The sequence below is a fragment of the Nerophis ophidion genome, linkage group LG27, assembly GCF_033978795.1.
Source record: "Nerophis ophidion isolate RoL-2023_Sa linkage group LG27, RoL_Noph_v1.0, whole genome shotgun sequence".
NCBI lineage: Eukaryota > Metazoa > Chordata > Actinopteri > Syngnathiformes > Syngnathidae > Nerophis > Nerophis ophidion.
This window is the reverse complement of record NC_084637.1, coordinates 4,229,653-4,255,423: the sequence shown is the minus strand read 5'-3', so window position 1 is coordinate 4,255,423 and position 25,771 is coordinate 4,229,653. Positions and strand designations below refer to the sequence as shown.

Below are 25,771 nucleotides of genomic sequence, written 5' to 3'. Positions count from 1 at the left end.
AATATATACCTTGATGGTGCAGAAAAAATAAAAAAAATTTAACCGATTTCCGGATTCTAAGTGGGTGAATTTTGGCGAATTAAACGCCTTTCTGTTTATCGCGCTGGAGGCGATGACGTCAGAATGTGACGTCGCCGAGGTATTTTCATTTTCAACACATTACAAACACCGGGTCTCAGCTCTGTTATTTTCCGTTTTTTAGACTATTTTTTGGAACCTTGGAGACATCATGCCTCGACGGTGTGTTGTCGGAGGGTGTAACAACACTAACAGGGAGGGATTCAAGTTGCACCACTGGCCCGAAGATGCGAAAGTGTCTGCCGCCAGACCCCCATTGAATGTGCCAGAGTGTCTCCACATTTGACCGGCGATGCTAAGGCAGACATGGCACAGAAATGTATGGATAACCTGCAGATGCATTTGCAACGATAGTCAACGAAATCACAAAGGTGAGTTTTGTTGATGTTGACTGCCAGCTAATCGATGCTAACATGCTACGCTAATCGATGCTAACATGCTATTTACTGGCGGTGCTAAAGCAGACATGGCACAGAGATGTATGGATAACCTGTAGATGCATTTGCAACTATATTACGTTTCCTTCCACCCACATTTAATGCGAAAAAAACACTTACCAATCGACGGATTTAAGTTGCTCCAGTGTCAAAAGATGCGAAAGTCCTGATCGCTTGGTCCGCACATTTTACCGGCGATGCTAACGCAGCTATTCGGCCATGCTATGACTATGAATTCGCTAAATAGCTTCAGTTTCTTCTTCAATACTTTCATACTCCAACCATCTGCTTCAATACATGCGTAATCTGTTGAATCGCTTAAGTCGCTGAAATCCGAGTTTGAATCCGAGCTAATGTCGCTATATCTTGCTGTGGTATTCCCATTGTTTGTTTACATTGGCAGCACTGTATGACGTCACAGGGAAATTGCCAGTGTCTTCGCAGAGAGTGAAAATAAGGCACTTTAAAGCTTTATTTAGGGATATTTCGAGACCGGTAAAATTTTGAAAAAAACTTCAAGAAATACAACAAGCCACTGGGAACTGATTTTTATTGTTTTTAACCCTTTTGAAATTGTGATAATGTTCCCCTTTAAGGCATGCCCCCAATATTGTTGTCCGGAAGGAAATCAGGAGAAATTTGGGTGAATGGTTGCCCCGGGAGATTTTCGGGAGGGGCACTGAAATCCGGGAGTCCATCCATCCATTTCCTACCGCTTATTCCCTTTTGGGGTCGCTGGCGCCTATCTCAGCTAGAATCGGGAGTCTCCCGTAAAAATCGGGAGGGTTGGCAAGGATGGCTACTTCTGTTGTCCCCACCCTTACATTTATGTCACATATCTGCTGCTTAGTTGAGTCATGAAAAACTTAAGAGAAGAATGTCGAATCATTTTTGGGTTCTCTTGGTCCTTTACCTTATTTTCAAGCTACCGGCACCGTCTGATTTTCCTGCGGTTAGAACCGACCGATCATGGAGATGTGTCAGGTGTTGACGAGAGTTTTAAAGCTGTTATTCCCTATTAGTAGTTCATGATGGATTTATATTTCTGCTTGCAAATTTAGACACAGCTACTGTCACCTTCCATGTGTCCCTGCGAGTGTGCGATTGTACTCACTTTAGGCCTCTTTTGGCTGCTCGGTCAAGTGCCTCCAAATCATGTGTTAAAGTTTTTAGCTTCTCCGGCTCCATCTGGAAAGACACAAGTGAAGACATCTATAATTGTTCTCTTTGACCTTTTTTATAATTTCTTCATCTTTAACTGTTTTGGCAAATTTTTTTTTATGGAAGAATAACAGAAATGCAGTAGTTCCCCAAATTTCGAAACCCTTCTTTTTGCATAAATTTCTGCCAGAAGGTCATGTACAGCCAAACATCATTCGTTAAAAAAAAAACAAGTTAGTTTGCCCACAAACATTCAACGGAATCAATTGCCCAAACAAAGTATTCCACGCGTTGTTGACTCAGTTTATGTATTTTTTTATATAGTTCAGCTGCAAAATGAGCTACCATAGGACCAAAGAAAGTTGTGAGTGCTAGCACTTATAAAGGTGAGAAACATTATTGAATTTAAGAACTATTAGCAAAATAGGAAGGTGGCTCCACCCTCCCTTTCTGCCTTAAATGTCAATGTATCCATTTTAATTCCTCATTTATATGTATTTCACATTGTTCTGCATGTAAAACTACAATTATTCTCTATACAATCTATATATCTGTTAACATATTGAAAAAATATTTTGGGGACTCTAAAGTGGTCCTCTACTCAAAAATGACAAGACACGTTACATCAAAAGTATAAATAATGGCGTTGTAACGTACAGAAAAGTAATTTGATTTCTCGTTACTAGAAAAACTAACAGCGTTAGTAACAATGTCGTTATTTTACATTTTGTTATGAACATTGCGTGTACTTTATATGACAGTGCTGTTAATAACGGTTAATGTGGTGAGAGCAAATAGTTTTATGTGAAATTTTTGTTATTTTTCCATTGAAAAAAAACAACGCTCAGTTCTTAAATGTCCTCTTTTGGAACGCTGTGCTGAATTCTTGTTCCATAATCCATATTGTATGCAACTTGAATAAATTTCTTAATAATCTCAATAATAATAATAAACCAATGAAGAGCGATGGCTCATATTATGATTTACTTCTACTTTTAGAACACTTCCCCTGTGGTCTACACCAGTCTTTTTTCAACCTTTTTTGAGCCAAGGCACATTTATTTTCTTTAAAAAAGCAGAAAAAGTAAAAAAAAAATGAAACTCCACAAGGTTGTCGTGCTTTATTTTGGGTTTGTTGTTGTTTTAGTTCCTGTCTTGCGCTGTTATTTTGGTGGCCCTTCCCGTTTTGTTGGTGTTTTCCTGTAGCAGCTTCACGCCTGCCTTTGAGTGCTATTGCCTGACCTGCTCTCTATTGGCAAACAAGACTATTTCAGTTGTGCATAGCTCCGGTTGGTAGAGTGGCCGTGCCCATAACTTGAGGGTACCAGGTTCGATTCCCGCATTCCCCATCCTAGTCACTGCCATTGTGTCCTCGGGCAAGACACTTTACCCACTTTCTCCCAGGGCCACCCACACTGGTTTGAATGTAACTTAGATACTGGGTTTCACTATGTAAAAGCGCTTTAAGTCACCAGAGAAAAGTGCTATATAAATATAATTCACTTCATTCACAACTTTCTATCGTTATATTAAATTAAAAACTAAACGTGGGATATAAATAATAATGGAAGTATAATTGTTTGTATATATAGTATATAATTGGTGCAAAGGTTTAATACGTGTGCAAGGATATATTTCACACGTCTCTACTGTGTATATTGTGTATAATGTGTATCCATAATATGTTGTGCAAAGGACATTTCATCATTTTCGGAAGTTCATTTTGTACTTGACATTGTTTATAGGGTTAGCCGCAATAAGTGTTCAACATCAGCCTAAACCCTTTCGGTCGGCAACATTTTCATTTTCAATCTATGAATGTACAACTGTTTGTTTGTTTGTTTTGTTGACCATTGACCGAAGAACAATAAAATAAAAAATATGGGTTGGACTTCTCAAGAAAAGAAAATCAATTGCAAGAAAAAAAGATGTGATCCTGGTGGCTTCCAGCTAGACAACAGCATTATTATGTGACCTCGTTTTAAGTCTCAACGTCAGGACTTCAGGGTAATCAGAACATTGCGTAGAGAAAAGATCAAAACTGATGAATAGGGAAAGTTGTAGCTGTTTTGATATGAAAGAATATCAGAAATCCCACTGTTATCATACTGCAGTGTGGCGTCTCACCTTGGCCTGCTCCCGCAGTTGCATGGCAGCGTTGTGCATCTGTTCATCCCCTGCCAGCTTGGCTGGCCAGGGTGGGAAGCCTTTCAACTGGCCCCACACCAGTTCTCCCATATTGAAGGTTCTGGACCGGTAGTGAAGCAGCTCTGAGGAAGGTGAGTCCGGCTGCCGCAGGTCTTCCTCGCTACTCAGGCTCTTGGTGTCCGAGGGGCTGGGCGCCATCCCGTTGAACTGGCCGTTATAGTGGCTGTAGTCTTTGGCGCTGGCTAGAGGTCCTTCCAAGCTCGTGGACGAGCTGGGAGACTGGTCATCACCTGTAAGTTCCTGTCGAGGCGGCCCAAAAACGTCTCCATAACCCCGGGTGTTGAAGAGCGAGGTTGTGCCATTGATGTGAACACAACGCTCCACCGTCTGCTCAAGACGCTCCTTGTAGTTGCTGTGTGTCCGGTTGCAGTTGTTAAAGCGGTAATTATCGTCGAGAAAGGTCTTGCCGTGACCCAAGGCCACATTGTGGTCAATGGAGCCGTCGATAGGGCAGGGTGGGCCGGGCGGTAAGCTTGTGGGTCGCTCCATGCAGGGACTACTCCTCACCTGGGTGGAGCACTCCAGGAACTCCTCACTACCCCAGACGCTGTTGTTGCTGCGTGTGTCGAAGCTGCCACCATGATGAATTTCCCCCTCCCACTGCACTCTGGGAGTTCCACAGCCATGGGACCGGAAGTAGTCCTTGGCATCTGGCCGGTCTGGCGTTCTCTTCCCGAGATCCATATTCTTCTGGCCTCCAACTGGGCGCACCTGCCGTGTTCTGGCTTGTTGAGGTAAAATGTCCCCTTCCCCATGCAGAACTGCACTGACCACCTGGGGGAGATTGACAGGCTCCCCAATGGAGGCAGTGAAGGCACTCATGGCGCTGAGGGCAGGCACGGGGCTCGACTGTGTGGTCCCACTTACTGTGGTGGTGATGGTGACGTGCATCCCTTTACTGGCGGCATCCACTACAGCTTTATAGATGGCATCCACAGACTCCGAACCTCTGCCGGGTCCTCTGTCAGACCCGAGTGTTCCTGTTCGCAATCCTTCGCCCTGGCGTGGTTGCCCCTCGCTAAACTGAGGATGCGGCACCATCCCCTGCTGTAAACAACAGCAAAGTCACAAAATAACATTTGTTATGAACACTTCCACATGTGGCGCAGATCTCAAATGCGATTCAATTATCCCACCTGGTAATTCTGGTAGTGGCACACCATTGAGTCAACATTAGCGTGGCTGTTGTCTGCATAAGGTGGGGCTTCAGTAAAGTGCTGCTGACCCTGGTAGGCTGGGTGGGAGGTCCCATGGGAGGCCCCGCCCTGCTGCATGACCTGGTGAAGCTGCTTCTGGTACATCTGTCGTCCACCAGTATTGATGTGAGACTGCATGCTGCCTGCACTGAGGCCAATAGAAGGGTTTCCTGCAGAGTAATAAGGACAAAGTATGTCAAATCAAACGTTGTGAAGCAATCCCACTCTTAGTTTGAGGCAAAAGTTTCACTCAAAAATAATTTGGTTCACATCCATACGAGGACAATTTAATCTTTCGGACTTTATTTTCTGTATTTTAGGAAAAGGTAGTGTCCTTTCTGCTCCAACACATGCACCGTACAAGTTGTAAGAAGAGGCAAAAACCGCATGTATGAATGAACCTAACAGAGCAGCAGTGTAACGGAGACAAAGCCGGAGCAGACAAGCGTGTGTGTGCAGGCATAAGTGTGTGAGTGTGTGTGGTGACCAGAGCAGCTGGTGTGATGCTGTGTAGCTGAAGGGCAGCTGTGTGTGTTCATTTTTTTTTCCTCCTTTCTTTCTTGCTCCCCAACGCTCTGAGCCACGACACTGAGGGACCCCTCCCCCAACCTTTCCTCATCCTCCTCTACTGCTATGATATAGTGACGACTGTTGCCAGGGGATGTTGCCATGGGAACCGAGTGATGATTGGTGGTGCTGTCGGCTGCCAGAAAGCTTGTTGGGGGAGTGGGCTCCGTGGATTGAGGGGGTTTGTGTGGGTCAGGCGATGTGTTTTAGCCTGCTGGGGGATGTGGGCTGGTCAGTTAGGTAGCAGGGGTGTCTGAGGCTGGGGGTTTACAATGAACTTCTGGGTATTTGTCGGTGTCTGCAATTGCACCCTCTAGAAACAGATGGTAAAAGGCTATAGACTAAGAAGGCACGTCTAAAAAGCCCTCCAGGAGCAAGATTATATCTGCTATTTGATAAAATACATTTATTACCCAAATGTTTTAGCATTGGAGCACTTTTAAACATAAGAGTGATAATTATCTATGGAGATTATATTGTCTCTGTTGACTTTTTGATGGCAGAGCGTTGCCATGGTGAAAAGAAAGAAGAGTGTTAAGCATTGACTGAATTTATGTAAAAAATAAAGCCGCAATCTTCACCAGCGAATACTCCTGGACAAATACTCTGCTTGATTATTTCACTTTCAAAATTTAGGATCATAGGTTAAAAATATAATTAGGAAAAACGTACACTATTAAGAAACATGTAATTTCTAATGGTCATTTTGTGTAATACATGATGGTAGGAGTCTTCCGCATGCCTTTCGCAAGCAACAAACTTTACACTATTGCCCCGGTTTAAAAGGACCACCTGAATTCAGAAAAACTGAGAAAATGAGGCTTTTGGTGATAAGAACAGATGGCCTGCAGCAGACCTTGGAGATACCATCTTCATTATAAACCATACGAGGACAAGCAAATGCACAATGAATACATAAACTTATCTAGTATTTCAACAGTTAGGGAGAAAAGACTGAGCTCTTTTAAGTTACTTCAAAATAAATGTACCCTCACTCATTAGACACAAACCATGTGTGAAGGGTGTGCGCAAGCATACACACGCACTCACCCACACCACAAACTGTAATAGAGAAGTAGTCACAGACACTCAGCCATTCAAAGAAACATACTGGCCTTAATAAAAGGCTTGACTTCCACTATTTAGGGTCTTTCGTGACAGGAACAATTTATGAAAAAAATCAGAACCGTTCGGTTGACTTGACACGATTCGGAGCGCGTATGTTGTTCAGATCAGGTTTTTTCTTTCTGCTACAAATCATCACAAATATATTAATGAATCTCTACTATGCTACATATTCCATAAGAACAACATGTGGTATCTTCATATGGGTTAATATTGTTGGAACTAAAAATTGCAGGACAACAAGAAAGTAGCAAAATCTAGCTAATCCAGAGTGTGCAATAAGTAAATAATTTTGGGGGAAACTTTTTTTTTTTTTTTTACAATTTTGTAATACAGAAACTGAGTAAGGCAACACTTCACCTTTCAGGTGACATACTGCAGTGGTTCTCAAATGGGGGCACGCGTACCCCTGGGGTCCTTGAAGGTATGCCAGGGGGTACGTGAATTTTTTTTAAAATATTTTAAAAATAGCAACAATTCAAAAATCCTTTATAAATATATGAATTGAATAATATTTCAACAAAATATGAATGTAAGTTCATAAACTGTGAAAAGAAATGCAACAATGCAATATTCAGTGTTGACAGCTAGATTTGTTTGTGGACATGTTCCATAAATATCATACTTGCCAACCCTCCTGGATTTTCCAGGAGACTCCTGAAATTCAGCGCCTTTCCCGAAAACCTCCCAGGACAAAATTTTCTCCCGAAATTCATGCGGCGCTGGAGGCCACGCCCCCTCCAGCTCCATACGGACCTGAGTGACGTGTATAAAGAGCGTGTCTGCCCAATGACGTTATAACTGTAGAATGCTCGAGGGTGCGTTATTGGTTTCTTATGTTGGTTTATTGTTAGGCAGTTTCATTAACGTCCTCCCAGTGCAGTAACAACACACAACAACAGCAGTCACATTTATGTCTACCGTAAGGAGGTTCGTCTGCCGTAAACAGCATGTGACACTCTTAAACATGACAATACTGCCATCTACTCTACATGCACCACAACACCTTCAGGCAACTTCAACCCTTAACTAATCCTCCTCCATTCACATCCCGTCTCCCCGGATTGTAAATAACCTAATGTAAATAATCGAATGTATTTCTAATGTATATACTTGTTCTTATACTATCTGAACTCACTATGTTCTCTGCTCGCTGTACATATCCTACTTAGTAAGACCTACACTGTTTCAATGTCCATTTCTCTGTTGATGCAATTGTTGATGACTGAAGTACTGATATCAACCAAAGCTCCACATCCCACCCCGCGATTGTAAATAATGTAAATAATTCAATGTATATACTATGATGATTATCTTGTGTGATGACTGTATTATGCTGATAGTATATATTTGTACCATGAATTGATTAACGTGGACCCCGACTTAAATAAGTTGAAAAACTTATTGGGGTGTTACCATTTAGTGGTCAATTGTACGGAATATGTACTGTACTGTGCAATCCACTAATAAAAGTTTCAATCAATCAATCAATCATGCAAATGTGACAATAACATCTACAGCTTTTAGAAAGTGCAGTGCACAACTGCGCACACAACAGCTGTAAATATACTTCTCCCCTCTTAACCACGCCCCCAACCACAGCCCCCGCCCCCAACCACGCCCTCCATCTCCCGAAATCGGAGGTCTCAAGGTTGGCAAGTATGATAAATATTGATGTTAAAGATTTATTTTTTTGTGAAGAAATGTTTAGAACGAAGTTGATGAATCCAGATGGATCTCTATTACAATTCCCAAAGAGGGCACTTTAAGTTGATGATTACTTCTATGTGTGGAAATCTTTATTTGTAATTTAATTACTTGTTTATTTTTCAACAAGTTTTTTAGTTATTTTTATATCTTTTATTCCAAATAGTTCAAGAAAGACCACTACAAATGAGCAATATTTTGCACTGTTATACAATTTAATAAATCATAAACTGATGACATAGTGCTGTTCTTGACATCTTTATCTCTTTTTTTCCAACCAAAAATGCTTTGCTATGATTAGGGGGTACTTGAATTAAAAAAATGTTCACAGGGGGTGAATCACTGAAAAAAGGTTGAGAAGCACTGATGTACTGGATGTGCTACCATTTTCTGGCAAACATGTTACAAAAAACATTGACTACATTTGTTTTAAAATTAGACTGAGCAACAGGCTTCAGAGCAAAGTTTGAGGTATAGAAATGCATTTGCTATTTTAAGAACATTTTGTTCTGTTGAAACCTCATTTGTTAAGCGTCTGTACAGATGGATGACAAACATTCAATATGGCTCGCTTTTATTTCCTCAGCGTGGTGCTAGTTTTTGTTAGCCTGTCAATGGGGTCGCTCATTGTATGTTAGCATTAAGCTATTGGCATGTAAGCCAACCTTTATCCTGTGTAACTGCTTTGCTTTTTTACAGTTTATAACAAGCTGTATTGTCCATTTACCGTAAGTCCTACTTGCGTGCGCATATTGTGTGTACTGTATATTAATCCACTTTCTTTCGTGTACTTTGTTTTACAGTGCAATACTTTGTGTGTGTGAACTAACAATAAACAACCTCAAGTTAGAAGATTTTTTGTCTATGAATTGAAGGACTGTTTACATATCTGTCAAACTAAGTTCCAACATTCAGGGAGGGCAGGAAAAATATGTAAATAAATCAGGGGTGGACAAAGTTCAGCCTATGTTACATTGTAGTAATAAAATAAGCAGCAACTGGAAAAATAGAGCAAAACGATACAATGCAACAAGAAATAGATATGTTGATACTTATAGCTGATTTGTTATATGATGATGTCACAGGCCACTACACACAATTAAAGCAACTGTGGATGCCAAATTATTGTTGACTGCAAAATATTTGGCTTTCAACAGTTTTGACGCAATTGCGACATTGCAAATTCCCGAAGGGACTGTAATACGCTCACTTTGCTCATCTGAATAGAAAAATAGACACCCACTTAAGTCCTTCTACTTCATAAAGCAGGGGTCGGGAACCTTTTTGGCTGAGAGAGCCATGTAAGCCAAATATTTAAAAATGTATTTCCGTGAGAGCCATATCATATTTTTTAACAATGAATACAACTAAATGTGTGCATTTTTTAAGTATAATAAGTCTGTAATTATTTTTAATAACATTGTTATTTCTTGAATAGGTGCGGTAGAAAACGGATGGATGGATTAAAATGCATGAGAATGTTTTATATTTTAAACGTTATAATTAACATCGTGATTACCATCGGAATTAATCATTACTTATCTTGTTACGCAATGTCAGCTCAGATTTATCCGAGAGCCAGATGCAGTCATCAAAAGAGCCACATCTGGCTCTAGAGCCATAGGTTCCCTACCCCTGACATAAAGGGATTCAAAGGTTCAAAAAGGTATGGCCACATTTGATTAAAATTTTAGTAAATATCAGAAATGAGATAAGGAACAAGTGATTATATTTTAGAGGTTTGAATTCAAGACTTTTTTACAATTTGGAGGTAGGCCCTGGTAGAGGTCTGCACTCTTCCAAGTGCTTTTCTTGTTATCATTGTATTTACATTGAAAAAAATTAAGTATGCATTAAACAAGTTTTAGAAAGTTAGGACTGTTCAGATAATCTCTATGAAACAGGTCCTAAGTATTTTGGTTGAAATGTTTACAATAAAAAATATATCCATCCATCCATCCATTTTCTGCCGCTTATTCCCGTTCGGGGTCGCGGGGGGCGCTGGCGCCTATCTCAGCTACAATCGGGCGGAAGGCGGGGTACACCCTGGACAAGTTGCCACCTCATCGCAGGGCCAACACAGATAGACAGACAACATTCACACTCACATTCACACACTAGGGCCAATTTAGTGTTGCCAATCAACCTATCCCCAGGTGCATGTCTTTGGAAGTGGGAGGAAGCCGGAGTACCCGGAGGGAACCCACGCATTCACGGGGAGAACATGCAAACTCCACACAGAAAGATCCAATATATACTACTATATCTAGTACAAAAGACAGTTTTTTGGAAATGTTTCTTTCTTGTTGAACAAAAATTTCAATATAAAATGTTTTCGCAATTGATGATGATCAAATCAGAGGCTTCCAGTGGTACACACACATCAGAAACGACTGTAAACTCTTGCAACACGTGTTGCAAAGAAGAAAGATGTTCAAATACTAAAGCTTCAAAAAGTTGCTTCTTACCTGTGTCAGAAATGTTCTTTGTATAGCTTCCATCTCCACTCGGCATCAGCACCATGTTAGGACGCCCTCCAACATGATGGAGATTATGCTGCGAGGGGTGAGGCCCAGTATGAGATAGTGGTGGGGGATTAGTGTTGGGGCGTCCATGTGGCATGCCATTGGGACCAACAAGTCCACCGCCTGTAACCACAGGCGCACAGCCTGTAGCCTGAATCTGGGCCATCATGTCAGGGAAATGGCCTAGCCGAGAGCCTAGGTGACCTCCAGGAGCATCCGCGTTATGACAGTGCTGCATGACTTCTGCTGGGACTCGAAGCCTCTGCTGGCCAATAAAGTTCTGCTGGGGGCTGCAGGGGACCTTGGATGTGGACTCACTGTAATGGAGCTGCGTAGCTCCTAAAGGAGATGGTCCTGAGCTGAGGCCAGGAGGGTGGTTGTTACCAGCCATGTTGTGGGAACTCTGGCTGCTCATGGACTGGAGGAGCTGGGCCATGGAGGTGTTTGGCGGAAGGTTTCCTAGACGGACAACCTTTCGCATCTGCTCTGCACTGGGAGCTGGCAAGTGAGATCCTGCCATGTTAGGTTTGTTCAGCATGTTATAAACCATGTTGTTGTTGTTGCTGCTGCTATCATGGCCAACAGATGTACTACCCGATGACTGCTTTCTTTTGCGTATGGGGTCCCTCTGCTGGGCCATCAGCTTGTCCCTTAGTGCTGCTCGACCACTTTGACCCTCAGGGCAGCTCAATAGCATGGTGGAGTTTGGTGGGAGCATGGGATTTGAAGTGCTATGTCCATCCATGCCACAAGGGCCGCTGATTGAGCCAGGATGCCCGCCACCTCCTCCGTTACCTCCACCACCTGTTTCTCCACCTAGCATACCAACAGCAGCAGCCACACTAGCAGTGCTGTGTTTGTTTTGATTTGCGAGCTGTGCTTTGGCTGCTGCTGACAAGAGACTGCTGGCTGGGAAGGAGGCAGCGTTCTGTTGGTTTAGAATCTGGTTTAGAGGCATTCCGAGGAGTCCTGGGTGGCCCTTCTGGGAAGCGCTAGGGGTGGGCAAAGAGGAAGAGGAAGAAGAGTTAGGAGAGTAAGTAGAGTTTTGCTGCTGGGTACCAACTGAATTTCCCATTCCAGAAAGCAACTGGGGGTCTCTGTATTGGTGAAGTGAGTCATTTTTGATAGTGGAGGGACTGGATGGCATAGCTGGCCTGGGAGAACCCATTGCAGATCTGGGGGATCGAGGGGGAACCTTCATGTTGCCACTAGGAGCCTGATGCCCTGATGGCATTGCGAAGTTTCCATGGTCAGAAGAGGTGGAAGAGGAGCGTGAGCGATGGGGGGATGCTTCCACCCGAAGAGTGGACCCTGCTATGTGAACAGGGGATGTCACTGGGGACGGTGACATAGAGGAAGTTGGGCCGCTTTGCTGAGTCCTTTGTATGTGGCCACCATGGCCTACCGGCCCAGGCTTTACCGTGGGCAAAGGTAAGTTGCTTGGCAAGGGGACAATGGCAGGAGGGGGTATGTTTACATTCATCATGGATACCTGAGTGTGGATGTTAGGTTGGAAATTTGGGGTGTTGGTTGGGGGTTGACTGACTGGCTTGCTAGGGATGGGGTCCAGTATACCTAACGGGTCTTTTTCAGATGTTAACTGTCTTTTTTGCAGGACACATGGTGGTGGCACAGACGGAGGTGGTGGTACAGGATGGACAGAAGGCTGTACTTTATGGAGGAACGCAGCATTAGGCATATCCATACCAGAGGGGAAGTTACCACGTGACATGTTCATGTTCATGACAGGGCTTTTGGCAGTGACTGTGGGTGAGAGTGGTGTGCTAGTCCTTCCTGTCATGGCACAGGATGCTTGACTCGCAGGGGAGCCATGGAGCATCATGCTAGGTGGAGAAAGAGGAGTTCTGGAGTTTCCATAAATGGAAGCTGAGCTGGGACTGCCAGCTCCAGAAAATCCACAATGATTGGATCTTGGATAGCCCTCTGGGCTGGACAATGTTTCTGTACAGGGCGAATGTGAGCCATCTCCACATAACTTAGTGCTGGATACAGGTGGGCTCAACATAACTCCATAACCAGCTCTGTAAGGGGATTTTGGACCTGGCTCACAGCTGGGCAGCCTCTGTGGCCTGGAGTACCCAGAGCAGAGCTCTGGCTGCTGGCCTCCACCTATGTCCTTGGGTGGATACAGCTGATGTTGGGGACCAGCTGCCATCATCATCTTGTACGCATTCTTGCAGTCTGGACCGGCAACATTGACCAGGCCATCGTGGGGTTTAGTCCTTATTGCTCGATGAGTTGTGGGATGAGACGTGACCACAGATGACGTACCTAAAGACCAAACAAAGCAGTCATCTTAATTTCATGGCGACATCTTAACACATTTGAAGCAATCAAGCCGACTATCTAAAAGACAAAGTAGTGCTAAGAGCTATTACTACTACCAAGCCTGTTTCAATTATCAAAGGTAAAATAAACATAAATGCACAGCAAACAACTGCCAGGGTTTCCCCTTAATGTATTTGATTGTGGCGGTGTGCCGCGGCAACATATTAGCCATTATACCTTAAAAACGTGGCTTTTTTACATTAATACAAAATAAAGTAATATAATGAATTGGAGCGTCCAGAAGAAGACATACTAAGTCCGACACTCTTTTTAACTTTCATTGTCAATCTTATTCTAACAACGGGCCCAATTCCAACAAGTATTTACTCCGTGCTTAAACGTCTCCATGTTTTACTCCCAGACACACAACTACACTCCCTAATTCTCCTCCGACACGGTGTGTACACACACAATGGGATATCATAACACAATAATACCAGCAAGTATTTACAGTTTGAATGGATATAAACATAGTTTATTTGCACACTATTGACCAGTAATGCACCAAATATTGGGCTGCCGAAAAAAGACGTACTTTGATCACCGAAACAGCGCTGCCGAAACCTAATGTTGTGATTACATGAACAATATCCCCCGGATCGTCTGGATGAGAAGCAGCATATCCGTAATTGGACGTACTTTATTGTATCCGAGTAGGGATGTAACAGTAAACGGCATAATGATCAACTGTAGTAAAATTCCTGACGGTTACTAACACCGTCTAAATTTGCCATTACCGAAAAACCGCCATTTATTAATGCATTTTAGGCGATGCTGCTTACTTCCTGAAAACAAAGTCACAGCAGCACTGGCGAACAAACCCTGTCATGGTAGACAAACTACACAGACTTTACTCCTGAGATTTCACCTCGGAGTAAACAGAGCCAAGCGCTTGGTTTAACGTCATTTTCCCTCGCTTCTTGGCGTGCGTTCGCTGCTGTTTTTAGATGCAGACGGGTGCGGACAATATTGGAGACAGACGGACTTGTCCCCACACTAAAAGTATACAGAGATGGAGAAAACTATTTGATGTTGCTTTCGTTTAATCAATACAGCGTCCATCAGCTGTGACAGAATTATTGACGCGAGGAAACATGCAGCAGGAGATGTGTCATGAACGTTGACAGAACTTGTTTATAAAGTTTTTAGTTTGTTTACTGGGATGCTCACTCGTCCTTTATATAACTGCAAATCACATCAGTGTTTAAATAACATCAATACTAGCTAAAATGTTTTATCATCTCATCAAAATGAACGCGGGCTGTGAAGATTGTGTATTAGGTGTGAGAGGTACCACTCCTGTTTATTTTTGTCGACCAAACTGTTGTTCTTACCCCCTAAGAGGCGTTGGAGAAGAACAAAGCTTGTTTATCAGACTACATCTTCATTAGCCAAACTGCTTTGAGTTTTATATTGATATTAAAAAGTAAACACCATGTTTGGTTTTGTCACATTACTTGTGTTTTTTTCATTTCATAAAGTTATTATTTCAAAAACCATTCATGTGTCACGGTATTTTGTTTATGCACCCCCATACTGTGACAGTATGGGGGTGCATTAGTGCCAAAGGCATGGGTAACTTTCCCATCTGTGAAGGCACCATTAATGCTGAAAGGTACATACAGGTTTTGGAACAACATATGCTGCCTTCTAAGAGCCGTCTGTTTCATGGACGCCCCTGCTTATTTCAGCAAGACAATGCCAAGCCACATTCAGCACATGTTACAACAGCGTGGCTTTGTAAAAAAATCAAATGCAGGTACTTTTCTGGCCTGCCTGCAGTCCAGACCTGTCTCCCATGGAAAATGTGTGGCGCATTATAAAGCGTAAAATACGACAGCGGAGACCCCAGACCGTTGAACGACTGAAGCTCTACATAAAACAAGAATGGGAAAGAATACCACTTTCAAAGCTTCAACAGTTAGTTTCCTCAGTTCCCAAACGTTTATTGAGTGTTAAAAAAAAGGGGGATTTAACACAGTGGTGAACATGCCATTTCCCAAATACTTTGGCACGTGTTGCAGCCATGAAATTATAAGTTAATTATTATTTGCAAAAAAAAATTAAGTTTATGAGTTTGAACATCAAATCTTGTCTTTGTAGTGCATTCAATTGAATATGGGTTGAAAAGGATTTGCAAATCATTGTATTCTGTTTATATTTACATACAACACAATTTCCCAACTCATATAGAAACTGGGTTTGTATGTGTGTGTGTGTATTACATAAATAAAGACTCAGTGAGCAAATGTAATGCTCGATCGTCAGTTTGTCGTCAATAAATACCACAAACTGAAACACGTTTTATGCCAGATGTCTTTTAATGCCACACAAACGCGGCAAAATTAAGTGACGTCGGACATCAAGCAGAGTAACCTGTCAGTTACAGCGGATGCTATCTTGCTTCAAAGCAACATTATGGATTATTATATTACCTGAATTTTTCACTTGTTTGAATGGATTAATAGTGGCCTGTGGATTAATGAATTGCTAGGAGGATGGTAGACGTGACTCGTGAGTAAAGTCTGTTCACTTCAAGCTGACAAGAGTGTGTGGCTTTGTGGAACTTTTGAAGAGGAAATGTTGTTGTGTTACACACTTTTGTGTGGTGTTGCCTCATTATTTGTCATTATTCAAATATTGATTTTAATGTGTTGCAGTGGCAGCTGAAATGAGTGGGACATTGTGTCATAATTATGTCAGAAATTCTGATAGCAGTGTTGTTAAGAGGTGGGCGAAATAATCGATTTTTTGGTTGAAAAATCCAGTAGTAAACGTCAATAATCGATACATTTATTGTAAATAAAGTAATGCAGACAGTTCTAAAATTTGGCTGACTGTAGCGAGCCGCCTCACCGACCAGCTCTTTGATTATATAGCTCTATGTTCCAGTTTTGCACACATTTCTATTAATTTAACAAAAGTGGGAATTAATATAACTGTTTCTTATTACAAATGCACAGTTTTTTTGTTACAAGTGATAAACGTTAATTTAGTGAAACAAAAACAAATGTAAAACTGCATCAATATACATAGAGATGCATCAATAATCCATTTTTAAATCGAATTGTACCTCCTGAATCGTAATCGTAAAAAAATCGTGAGGTCCCAAAATATTCCCACCTCTAGTATTGTTAGTCCAGAATCTTAATGGTCCTCAAGGACCGACCTAACTAGGAAACAGTACCATAAAATACTACCGTATTTTTCGGACTATAAGTCGCAGTTTTTTTCATAGTTTGGCCGGGGGTGCGACTTATACTCAGGAGCGACTTACGTGTGAAATTATTAACACATTACCGTAAAATATCAAATAATATCATTTAACTCATTCACGTAAGAGACTAGACGTATAAGATATCATCGGATTCATCAGTTAGGAGTGACAGATTGTTTGGTAAACGTAAAGCATGTTCTATATGTTATAGTTATTTGAATGACTCTTACCATAATATGTTACGTTAACATAGCAGGCACTTTCTCAGTTGGTTATTTATGCGTCAAATAACGTACACTTATTTAGACCATTGTTCACTATTCTTTATTTATTTTAAATTGCCTTTTAAATGTCTATTCTTGGTGTTGGGTTTTATCAAATAAATTTCCCCCAAAAAATGTGACTTATACTCCAGTGCGACTTATATATGATTTTTCCTTCTTATTTGTGCATTGTCGGCAGGTGCGACTTATACTCCGGAGAGACTTATACTCTGAAAAATACGGTAGTATTCGGTATACATCTCTAGTAAACAAAACCATTGCCATTTGTTTTTGATAAAGTAAGAGGAACTAAAAGGGTCGGAAGAATCTCTAGAAAAATGAAGCTCAAGAACATTGTACAATTATCGGCAACGATTGAAAAAAAGAGCAAACCGATAACATGTAGGAAAAAACACATGTTAATACTACAATTAACATATTTTTTAAATGTATGTATACATGTTTCTTGCCATTTTAAGGAAAATATATGCATCTTAGCAAATAATGTGATAATGTCATTTTGACCAAGCCCTTAACCATAACCCCCACCGTATCTTAGCGATCTAGGGGGGAACCCTGACTGTGCTGGAATTTTTCTGAACAAACAAAAAAAGATGACGCATCTGTGCGGTGAATCTTCTCTCAGCAGAAACATTCTTTAGGTCCATGAAAAACATACCTCCACCGGGACTTGTGAGTGTGAGAGGCGGGTGACTCTCCATGCTCTTGTGCAACGTAGCCACAGCCAGAAGTTTCCTCTTGTGAATGCAGAGTTTGGTGACATCCTCGTCTGCTTTCACGTCCTCTGTTGTCCTCTGTTTGACCACTGCCCCCCGGTCAAAGTTGAACACCTGAGGAATAAGACAGAAGAATTGTAAATAGATGGAAATTATTACAATTATTCCATTCATCAATTTATTTTATTTACATATTCTGATCCCGTTCCTGGTGGCAGTATTAGGGCTGCACGACTAATTGACATCAAATTGACATCCAGATTTTAATTGGTGTGATTATGTAATCGGAAGAGGCTGAGTCGTCCTACCCCCTCCCCCCGGCTGTCACAGGCATTTGAGCGACAGACATGCTGACCAATCAGAATTTTTGAGCCTTGAGATTCTTTGTCTCTTGCGTCAATCAGGAAGAAAGACGTCTCACTCTGTGCATCGCTCTCAGCACCTGAGTGTGTTTATATAACAATGCAAAGCACAGTATTGAACACAGTGAACACTCTTTTCAGTCAACCACAGTCCTAAGCTGTGTCCCAATTCAGGGTCTGCATCCTTCGAAGGGCGAATCTGAAGGCCGCTTACGTCACAACGCTGCGCCAAGCCTGTCCCAATTCTTTCAAATTCAAAGGCTCCTCCAAACGCGCCCTCCTTTTCGCTGTATTCGGAGGAGCGTGACTATCCTTCGTGGGCTCCCATACCCCAAGAATCTTTGCGCGTCTTTGTTCAATCCGGATCATTTTGCCGATGGCGGCAAATACAAGCAGCGGCAGCGAATACACTTTCAAATGTAAGTATCCTCCGCAGGCTAGCCTGTCCCATTTAACAACGGGTGACGCATCCTTTGGAAGTGCCTCCAAAGGTCTAGCCTTCTGAGGCTGCGTAAGCCAGGTCCTCCGAATGATGCAGTCCCTGAATTGGGACGCAGCTTTTGTCTCTGTGGAGGAGAGAGCAAGACTGCCAGCTTTACACACACAGGAAGCGGGTACAAATAGCATTACCTACTCGCGACACACCAATGGGAAGTGCCGCAAAGTAACAAAACTCAAGAAGAAAATAATATGTTCATAAGCCAAATGTTCCAGTGTGATAATGTGCCATCAAAACAGACGAACGAGCAAGAATGACACTGATCATGTGATGGCAATAAACAAAAACAACACCCGACTTTGTATTTTCAACTGGGGAGAAAATTGCACTTCAAAATTATCAATATTATCATATTATCATCATATTTGCTTACAGAAATGTGTTCAAGTTTTGTGTGTTTACTTATTTAGGATAAAGTTATTTACCTTCCAATTACAGTACAATGGAAAAAAATTCTACAGTAATGGTGAAAAAAGTTCATATCCTTTTAAATGGTTACTTGCATTATTATTATTATTATTATTATTATTATATATTCTGATTACTCGGGCTGTGGATCATTGGGCATCACATGATTCAGAATGGATTTTTGGGGGTAACCATTTGATTCAGAATCGATTCTCGATTCAAAACGATTCTCAATTCAAAATCAATACTTTTTTAACACCACTGGGCGACAATTCTAGAGGTGAGGGAAATAATACATTTTTAGATGCATCGTAATTCGGACATTGAGGATCATAGGATCGATTAGTATACGTCCATAATTGGCTGACTGCAGCAAGCCACCTAAACGAGAGATCCGACCAGCTTCTTTACTACCGGGCATTTATTTACGGTCCAGTTTTGCACCCATTTTAATTTTTTTAATAAATGTGGGAATTAATGTAACTGTTTCTTATAACACATGAATTGTTATTTTAAAGTTTCAAGTGATAAAAACATATTTAGTGAACGAAAATAAATGCCTAACTGCATCGATATACATAAATTAAAGATGCATCAATCAATTTTTAATCAAATCGTAGCTCCTGATTCATAATTGTAATCGAATTGAGATATGCTTAAAGAGTCCCACCTCTATGATTGACTACATTCCTCCATAAAATAGACAAACAACTGTGATACATTTCTATATTATTTAAAAAAAAAAAGGTTTTGTTTGATCAATTTTACCCCGAACAATTACTAAAATGGCTGAAAATGATTTTTTTAAATTAATTAAGAATAGTTACAAATAAGAATCGCGATTATTTCTAAAATTAATTTTTTACAACCCTACTGATCACATTACAATATAACCATTGTATAGTTTTTATCGTTTATTTCTTCAGCCTAAGAGCATGATATAGAACAAAGCTCTGAGTCTGTCTGCATAAAGGCAAATATTTGAAATGATGGCATATTGTTGTAATGTGTGGCACCTTCCGACAGGTAAATGTTGAATGACAGTCTTAAACTGATTTGTCTTCCGTCACTTATTTTCACAGTTTCATGCATTTTTATGTACAGGTAAAGTTTGATATAACGCGATCCGATACAGAGCGAAGTTCCATAAAACGCGGTTGTGCCATTGATAGATAGATAATACTTTATTGATTCCTTCAGGAGAGTTCCCACAGGAAAATTAAAATTCCAGCAGCAGTGTATAGAAATGAGATCAAATTTAAAAAGTAAAAAGTAAATAATGGGGGTATAAATGGAAACAAAATAGAAAAATATTACAATAAGAATAAAAATAAAACGCAACAATGAGAATAAAAATATAACAGTAAAATAAGAATATAACAAGAGAAACTAGGCAGTCGTGACCATGTTATGAAAAAGTATTGCACGGTTATTGTTTTGCATCCCCTGTCATCCTAGTACCACCTGGCCCCCAGTCTAATGGCGTGTGGGACAAAAGGAGTTTTTGAGTCTATTAGTCCTGCACTTCAGATGAAGCAGTCTAGCAGTGAACAGGCTCCTCTGGCTGCTGATAACACTATGCAGAGGGTGACTGCCATCATCCAGGATGCTCACTAGTTTTTCCACAGTCCTCTTCTCTGCCACCGTCACCAGTGAGTCCAGTTTCATCCCAATCGTAGAACCCATGGACCCCAAAAGAGTCAACTGCCCTGTTTTCCACCAAATTATCAACTAGCGATTCTAAATCAACCAACTGGTGGATAGTGCCCACCACATTCCGTGACCTGGGAGCACAATCTACCATTCACGTCTACCAAAAATCATTATCATCATTATCTTCGTCAACCCACACCGTTTGCCGGCAGTGACGTAAAGCAAATGCGACAAATGTTTGTTTACTTTGAAGATGTCGTCCATTTTCGGCTTTGCTACGCTCTTTTGTCTATCTCCTTCGAGATAAAAAAAGACTAGAGGCGTGAATCTTTTGGCCACCTCACGATTTGATTTAAATATGATTCAAGAGCTACAATTTGATTATTAATGCATCTTTAATTTATGTATATCCATGCAGTTTTACATTTAGTTTTGTTTCACTAAATAAGCGTTTATCACTTGCAACTGTAATAACAAATTGCATTTGTAATAAGAAACTCTCATCACATTTATTACATTCATGGAAATTGGTGGTAGCGGGGGGTGTATATTGTAGCGTCCAGGAAGAGTTAGTGCTGCAAAGGTTGCTGGGTATTTGTTCTGTTGTGTCCATGTTGTGTTGCGGTGCGGATGTTCTCCCGAAATGTGTTTGTCATTCTTGTTTGGTGTGGGTTCACAGTGTGGCGCATATTTGTAACAGTGTTAAATTTGTTTATACGGCCACCCTCAGTATGACCTGTATGGCTGTTGAACAAGTATGTGTTGCATTCACTTGTGTGTGTGTAAAAGCTACATATGCTACGTGACTGGTCAGGCACGCTGTTGGAATGGGGGAAAAGCGGACGTGTGACAGGTTGTAGACGATGCTGAAGGCAGTGCTTTTAAGGCACTCCACCAATATTGTTGTCCGGGTGGAAATCGGCAGAAATTCGGGAGAATGGTTGCCCCGGGAGATTTTCGAGAGGGGCACTGAAATTTGGGAGTCTCCCAGGAAAATTGGGAGGGTCGGCAAGTATGGTCTCGGGGCGTAGTTGAGGCATTGTCATTATGACGTTTGGATTTGATGTCAGTTTTCCCCATCTTTGCAAACACACCGTCCATGCCTGAAAGGTGGGATTGGCGGAGAATGAGGAAGTGTTGTGTGTCCGAAGAAGCGAATACCCACGGAGACGTGTTTGCAAGAGAGGTAAATTTTGTTGGAATTGTGCCGTTTGTTAACATAAAAATGGTAATAAAGATTAAAAATAGCGCCAAACTTTGTGTGATTTCTTCTGGGGGCTACAATACATTACATCAAGTTATTTGTTTTCAAGTTGAAAAAACAACAACTCATTTTCAAGGTGTGGCGGTAATAAAAAAGCAGTTACAGCGCGCCACATTTAATTACATTAAGGGGAAACCTTGCACTCTTTCCTTATTAAAAACAACTGGCAACAAATCTAGCATCTATTTCTGGTGTTGTTGTCGACTGTACTTGTCTTTTGTAACTCTACCTATGTCGATCCATGTCTGTGATGGAAAGAGAGCTGCACAAAGCCTGACACCATACTTGCTTAGCGCTGCTGGAAGCAATCCTCTCCTTAAAAAGCCGCTAGTGTCATCTTAAATTTTGAAGATCGCTGTTCGAGGGTATATCTCGGATACATTTCAGCATGTCCAGAGCGCGGACATGCCGCCTCTGATCCAGACATTCCCGCTTTGCGTATGGCTTACGTCATCACAACAGCTGGTTTCGGCAGTGCAGTTCCAGTGATCAAAATACAAATTTTTTTGGGCAGCCTAATTTTCAGTGCGTCACCTGTCAATAGTGCAAAAACAATAAACTAGGTATATCCATCCATACTGTAACTAGCTGCTGGTATTAATGTGTATGTTAGTGTGTTATGGTGTTCATTTTCCTCATGGTCTTTGAAACACCGTGTTGGCTGAGAATGAGGAAGTGTTAAGTGTCTTGGAGGGAAAAAATACTTGTTGGAATTGGGCCTGTTGTTAGCATTTGATTGGCAATAAAAGATAAAAAGAACACCGGTCTTGGTGTGTCTTCCTCTGGACGCTACAATCCATTATATTACTTTATTTTGTTTTCATGTAAAAAAAATACTTTTAAAGTGTGGCGACTGATATGTTGCCGTGGCGCACCGCCACAATCAAATACATTAAGGGGAACCCTGTACTGTATCTACAATTATCCATATATCTAAAGACAAATATTCAAATTTTTTCATTCTTTATTATTATCAACTTGTTAGCTTTTTGTCATTACATGATGCCTTTATTTCTATTTTTACATTTTGATAAAAGGAGTTGTTTTTTATTTAAGTTATGTACATTTATATGTACAGGTAGATGCTGTACTGGGACAGATCCATTAAGAGTTTGAGCAGAAATAGGTTGCATAGAAATTAAAGGTGCCATTTGTAATAATAGTGCCATATGCAATATGGCACTTTTGTCTGGTGTGCCTTGGTAAATTATGCAACTTCACCTAATTGGTCCAAAAAATATTTTTTGAAAATCAATAGTTGTAATAATTAGCCGTTGTCTGGTGCAGTGTTTTTCAGCCTTTTTTGGTATGTAAAAGGTATGTAACGCTTAAACCAAAAATGTACAAAAGGCAAATCCCGCTAGGAAAAGGCATTGAAGCTTAGGGATGGATATGCAAAACAAAAGTGAAACTGAACAAAAACAGAATGCTGGATGACAGCGAAAACCTACAGCCTGTGTACATCCGTACATGACATGACAAACAACAGTGTCCCCATAAAGAAGAACAGCGTACGCACAACTTAAAAATAGTCTTGATTGCGAAAACAAAGCAGGTGCGGGCAATAGAACTCAAAGGAAGGCGTGAAGCTGCTACAGCAAAACACCAACAAAACAGGGAGGGTTACCAAATTAACAGCGCAAGACAGAAACTAAAGCACTACACAGGAAACAACAACAAACTCAAAATAAGGCATGACAACCTAGTGGAGTTTCATTTTTTAACCTTTTCTGCTGGTAGTGTGCCTCCGTATTTTATTTAATGAAAAAAATGTGCTTTGACTCAAATTAGGGTGAAAAACACTGGCATAGAAGCATATTCAAGGGGTCAGAATGCGGATATGGTAGTAAAAATGTATATACCGTATTTTTCGGACTATAAGTCACAGTTTTTTTCATACTTTGGCCAGGGGTGCGACTTATACTCAGGAGCAACTTATGTGTGAAGTTATTAACACATTACCGTAAAATATCAAATAATATTATTTAGCTCATTCATGTAAGAGACTAGACTTCCTAGACTAGACTAGGAGGAGTCATGGACGCATGGGATTCTGGGTATTTGTACTGTTGTGTTTATGTTGTCTTACAGTGCAAATGTTCTACCAAAATGTGTTTGTCATTCTTGTATGCTGTGGGTTCACAGTGTGGGGCAAATTAGTAAGAGTGTTAAAGTTGTATATATTACAACCCTCAGTGTAACCTGTATGGCTGTTGAACAAGTTTGTCTTGCAGCGATGATCGTGCGTCTGCAGGACCCACATACAACGTGCAATTGGGCTGCATGTTGTAGAGGGCGTTAAAGGCAGCGCTTTCATTGCACTTCATTATTATTGTTGTTTGGATGAATATCATCAGATATTCGCAAGATACTTTGAGAATTCGGGAACCTCCAGAAAATATGGGAGGGTTGGCATGTGTAATGCTTTTATTTACAAATGATTTATATAGGTTAGTACGGTACCTTACTAGCCTATATAAATCTACCATTTATAAATACACGTCAGTAGGCTAAATGAACCACTTCAACATAAGTGTAATGCTTACATTCATGTAAAACTTGCGGGCCGCACTAACATTACATTTTCACATGAAGGTGCGGGCCGCGTGTCTGAGACCCCTGGTTTATACATAGCACAAAGCAAAAAACAACAACTCTGTATACAGTGTTATTTCATTTTAAATTTCAAAAGAGTTTTGCGGCTGCCATTGTTTTCTTTATTTTGTGAAACGGGTCCAAATGGATCTTTGAGTGGTAAAGGTTGCCGACCCCTGATCTAGACTTATAAGGTTTCATAGGATTTATCGATTAGGACTGACAGATTGTTTGGTAAACGTATAGCATGTTCTATATGTTATAGTTATTTGAATGACTCTTACCATAATATGTTACGTTAACATAGCAGGCACCTTCTCAGTTGGTTATTTATGCGTCATATAGCGTACACTTATTCAGCCTGTTGTTCACTATTTATTTATTTTAAATTGCCTTTCAAATCTCTATTCTTGGTGTTGGGTTTTATCAAAAAAATTTCCCCCAAAAATATGACTTATACTCCAGTGCGACTTATATATGTTTTTTTCCTTCTTTATTATGCATTTTCGGCAGGTGCAACTAATACTCCGGAGCAACTTATACTCAGAAAAATACGGGATGTAGGCAGATAATGAACTAGCATATAATTTAAATTGGACCTTACTCAGACCTGTGGTGATTAGACTTTCAAGACATTTTAGTCTTAATTAGCTAGATGGTGTGCAGATATGTTGATGATTCATTGTCAAATAAAGGATTGTTTTAATCTCACGCCGTCACAACAAAGTTTTACCTTTTGGAGGACGAGTGGACACTCCAGACCACATTTGCAGGTTCCATCCGTCAGAAGGTAGGTCTTCACCTGCTCCAAGCTGGACAGCACTGAGCCACTGGGACTATGCACAGAAAAATATACAGCAAAAATGTCAGCAGAGAACATTGAATACACTGAAATCTAACCATTCACAGTTCTTACATACATATATACAATTATACATCAAACAACAAACACATTCATGTTTGTCTACCCCAATAGCGCAGTCAGATGCTCTGAGAATGAACCATCTTGTAGTAACACAAACACGTCCAGCTGTACTCTTTCTTACTATGTAAAAAAACTAAACGTGACTCCATGTACACGGTGACAATTTCAGGCCACGGTCAAAGACGTAGACAGGATTCTTTCCAACACCCAAAAATAAACCCGACATGGACCAACTGTTTAGCTTATTGTGGCTGCTGAGTACACAATCTGTGTTCAACAAGACAAGGCCTGCTTCAAAAGCCCACACATCAGTCAATGTCCAAGCTGTGGTGGGAGAGTAACTTGGTTATTTAAATGCAGGAATAACCTGAAACCTGGAAAATTCCAAATATGTGTCCAGAAAAAAAGGGGATGCTGAATTTCCATAAAATGGTGGGAGGGAGTGCTGACTTACGTGGGCACTACTATGGTTAAACTGTTTATTTCAGAGATGTG

At 40.9% G+C, this 25,771-nt stretch overlaps 1 protein-coding gene across 4 annotated transcripts in view; it reads right to left on the bottom strand.

The window, feature by feature from the left end:
- The window catches only part of LOC133544481 (methyl-CpG-binding domain protein 5-like), a 50,626-nt gene that overhangs the window by 4,768 nt on the left and 20,087 nt on the right, over positions 1 to 25,771 (bottom strand). For 3 of the 4 annotated variants that reach the window (XM_061889846.1, XM_061889849.1, XM_061889847.1), the window contains exons 3-8: positions 25,085 to 25,187; positions 17,513 to 17,684; positions 10,948 to 13,296; positions 5,021 to 5,250; positions 3,804 to 4,931; positions 1,630 to 1,703 (exon numbers count right to left, since the gene is read on the bottom strand). In XM_061889846.1, coding sequence (XP_061745830.1) covers positions 1,630 to 1,703; positions 3,804 to 4,931; positions 5,021 to 5,250; positions 10,948 to 13,296; positions 17,513 to 17,684; positions 25,085 to 25,187 — 4,056 coding nt within the window. The remainder of the gene's footprint in view (positions 1 to 1,629; positions 1,704 to 3,803; positions 4,932 to 5,020; positions 5,251 to 10,947; positions 13,297 to 17,512; positions 17,685 to 25,084; positions 25,188 to 25,771) is intronic. The other variant, XM_061889848.1, reaches the window with a different exon arrangement.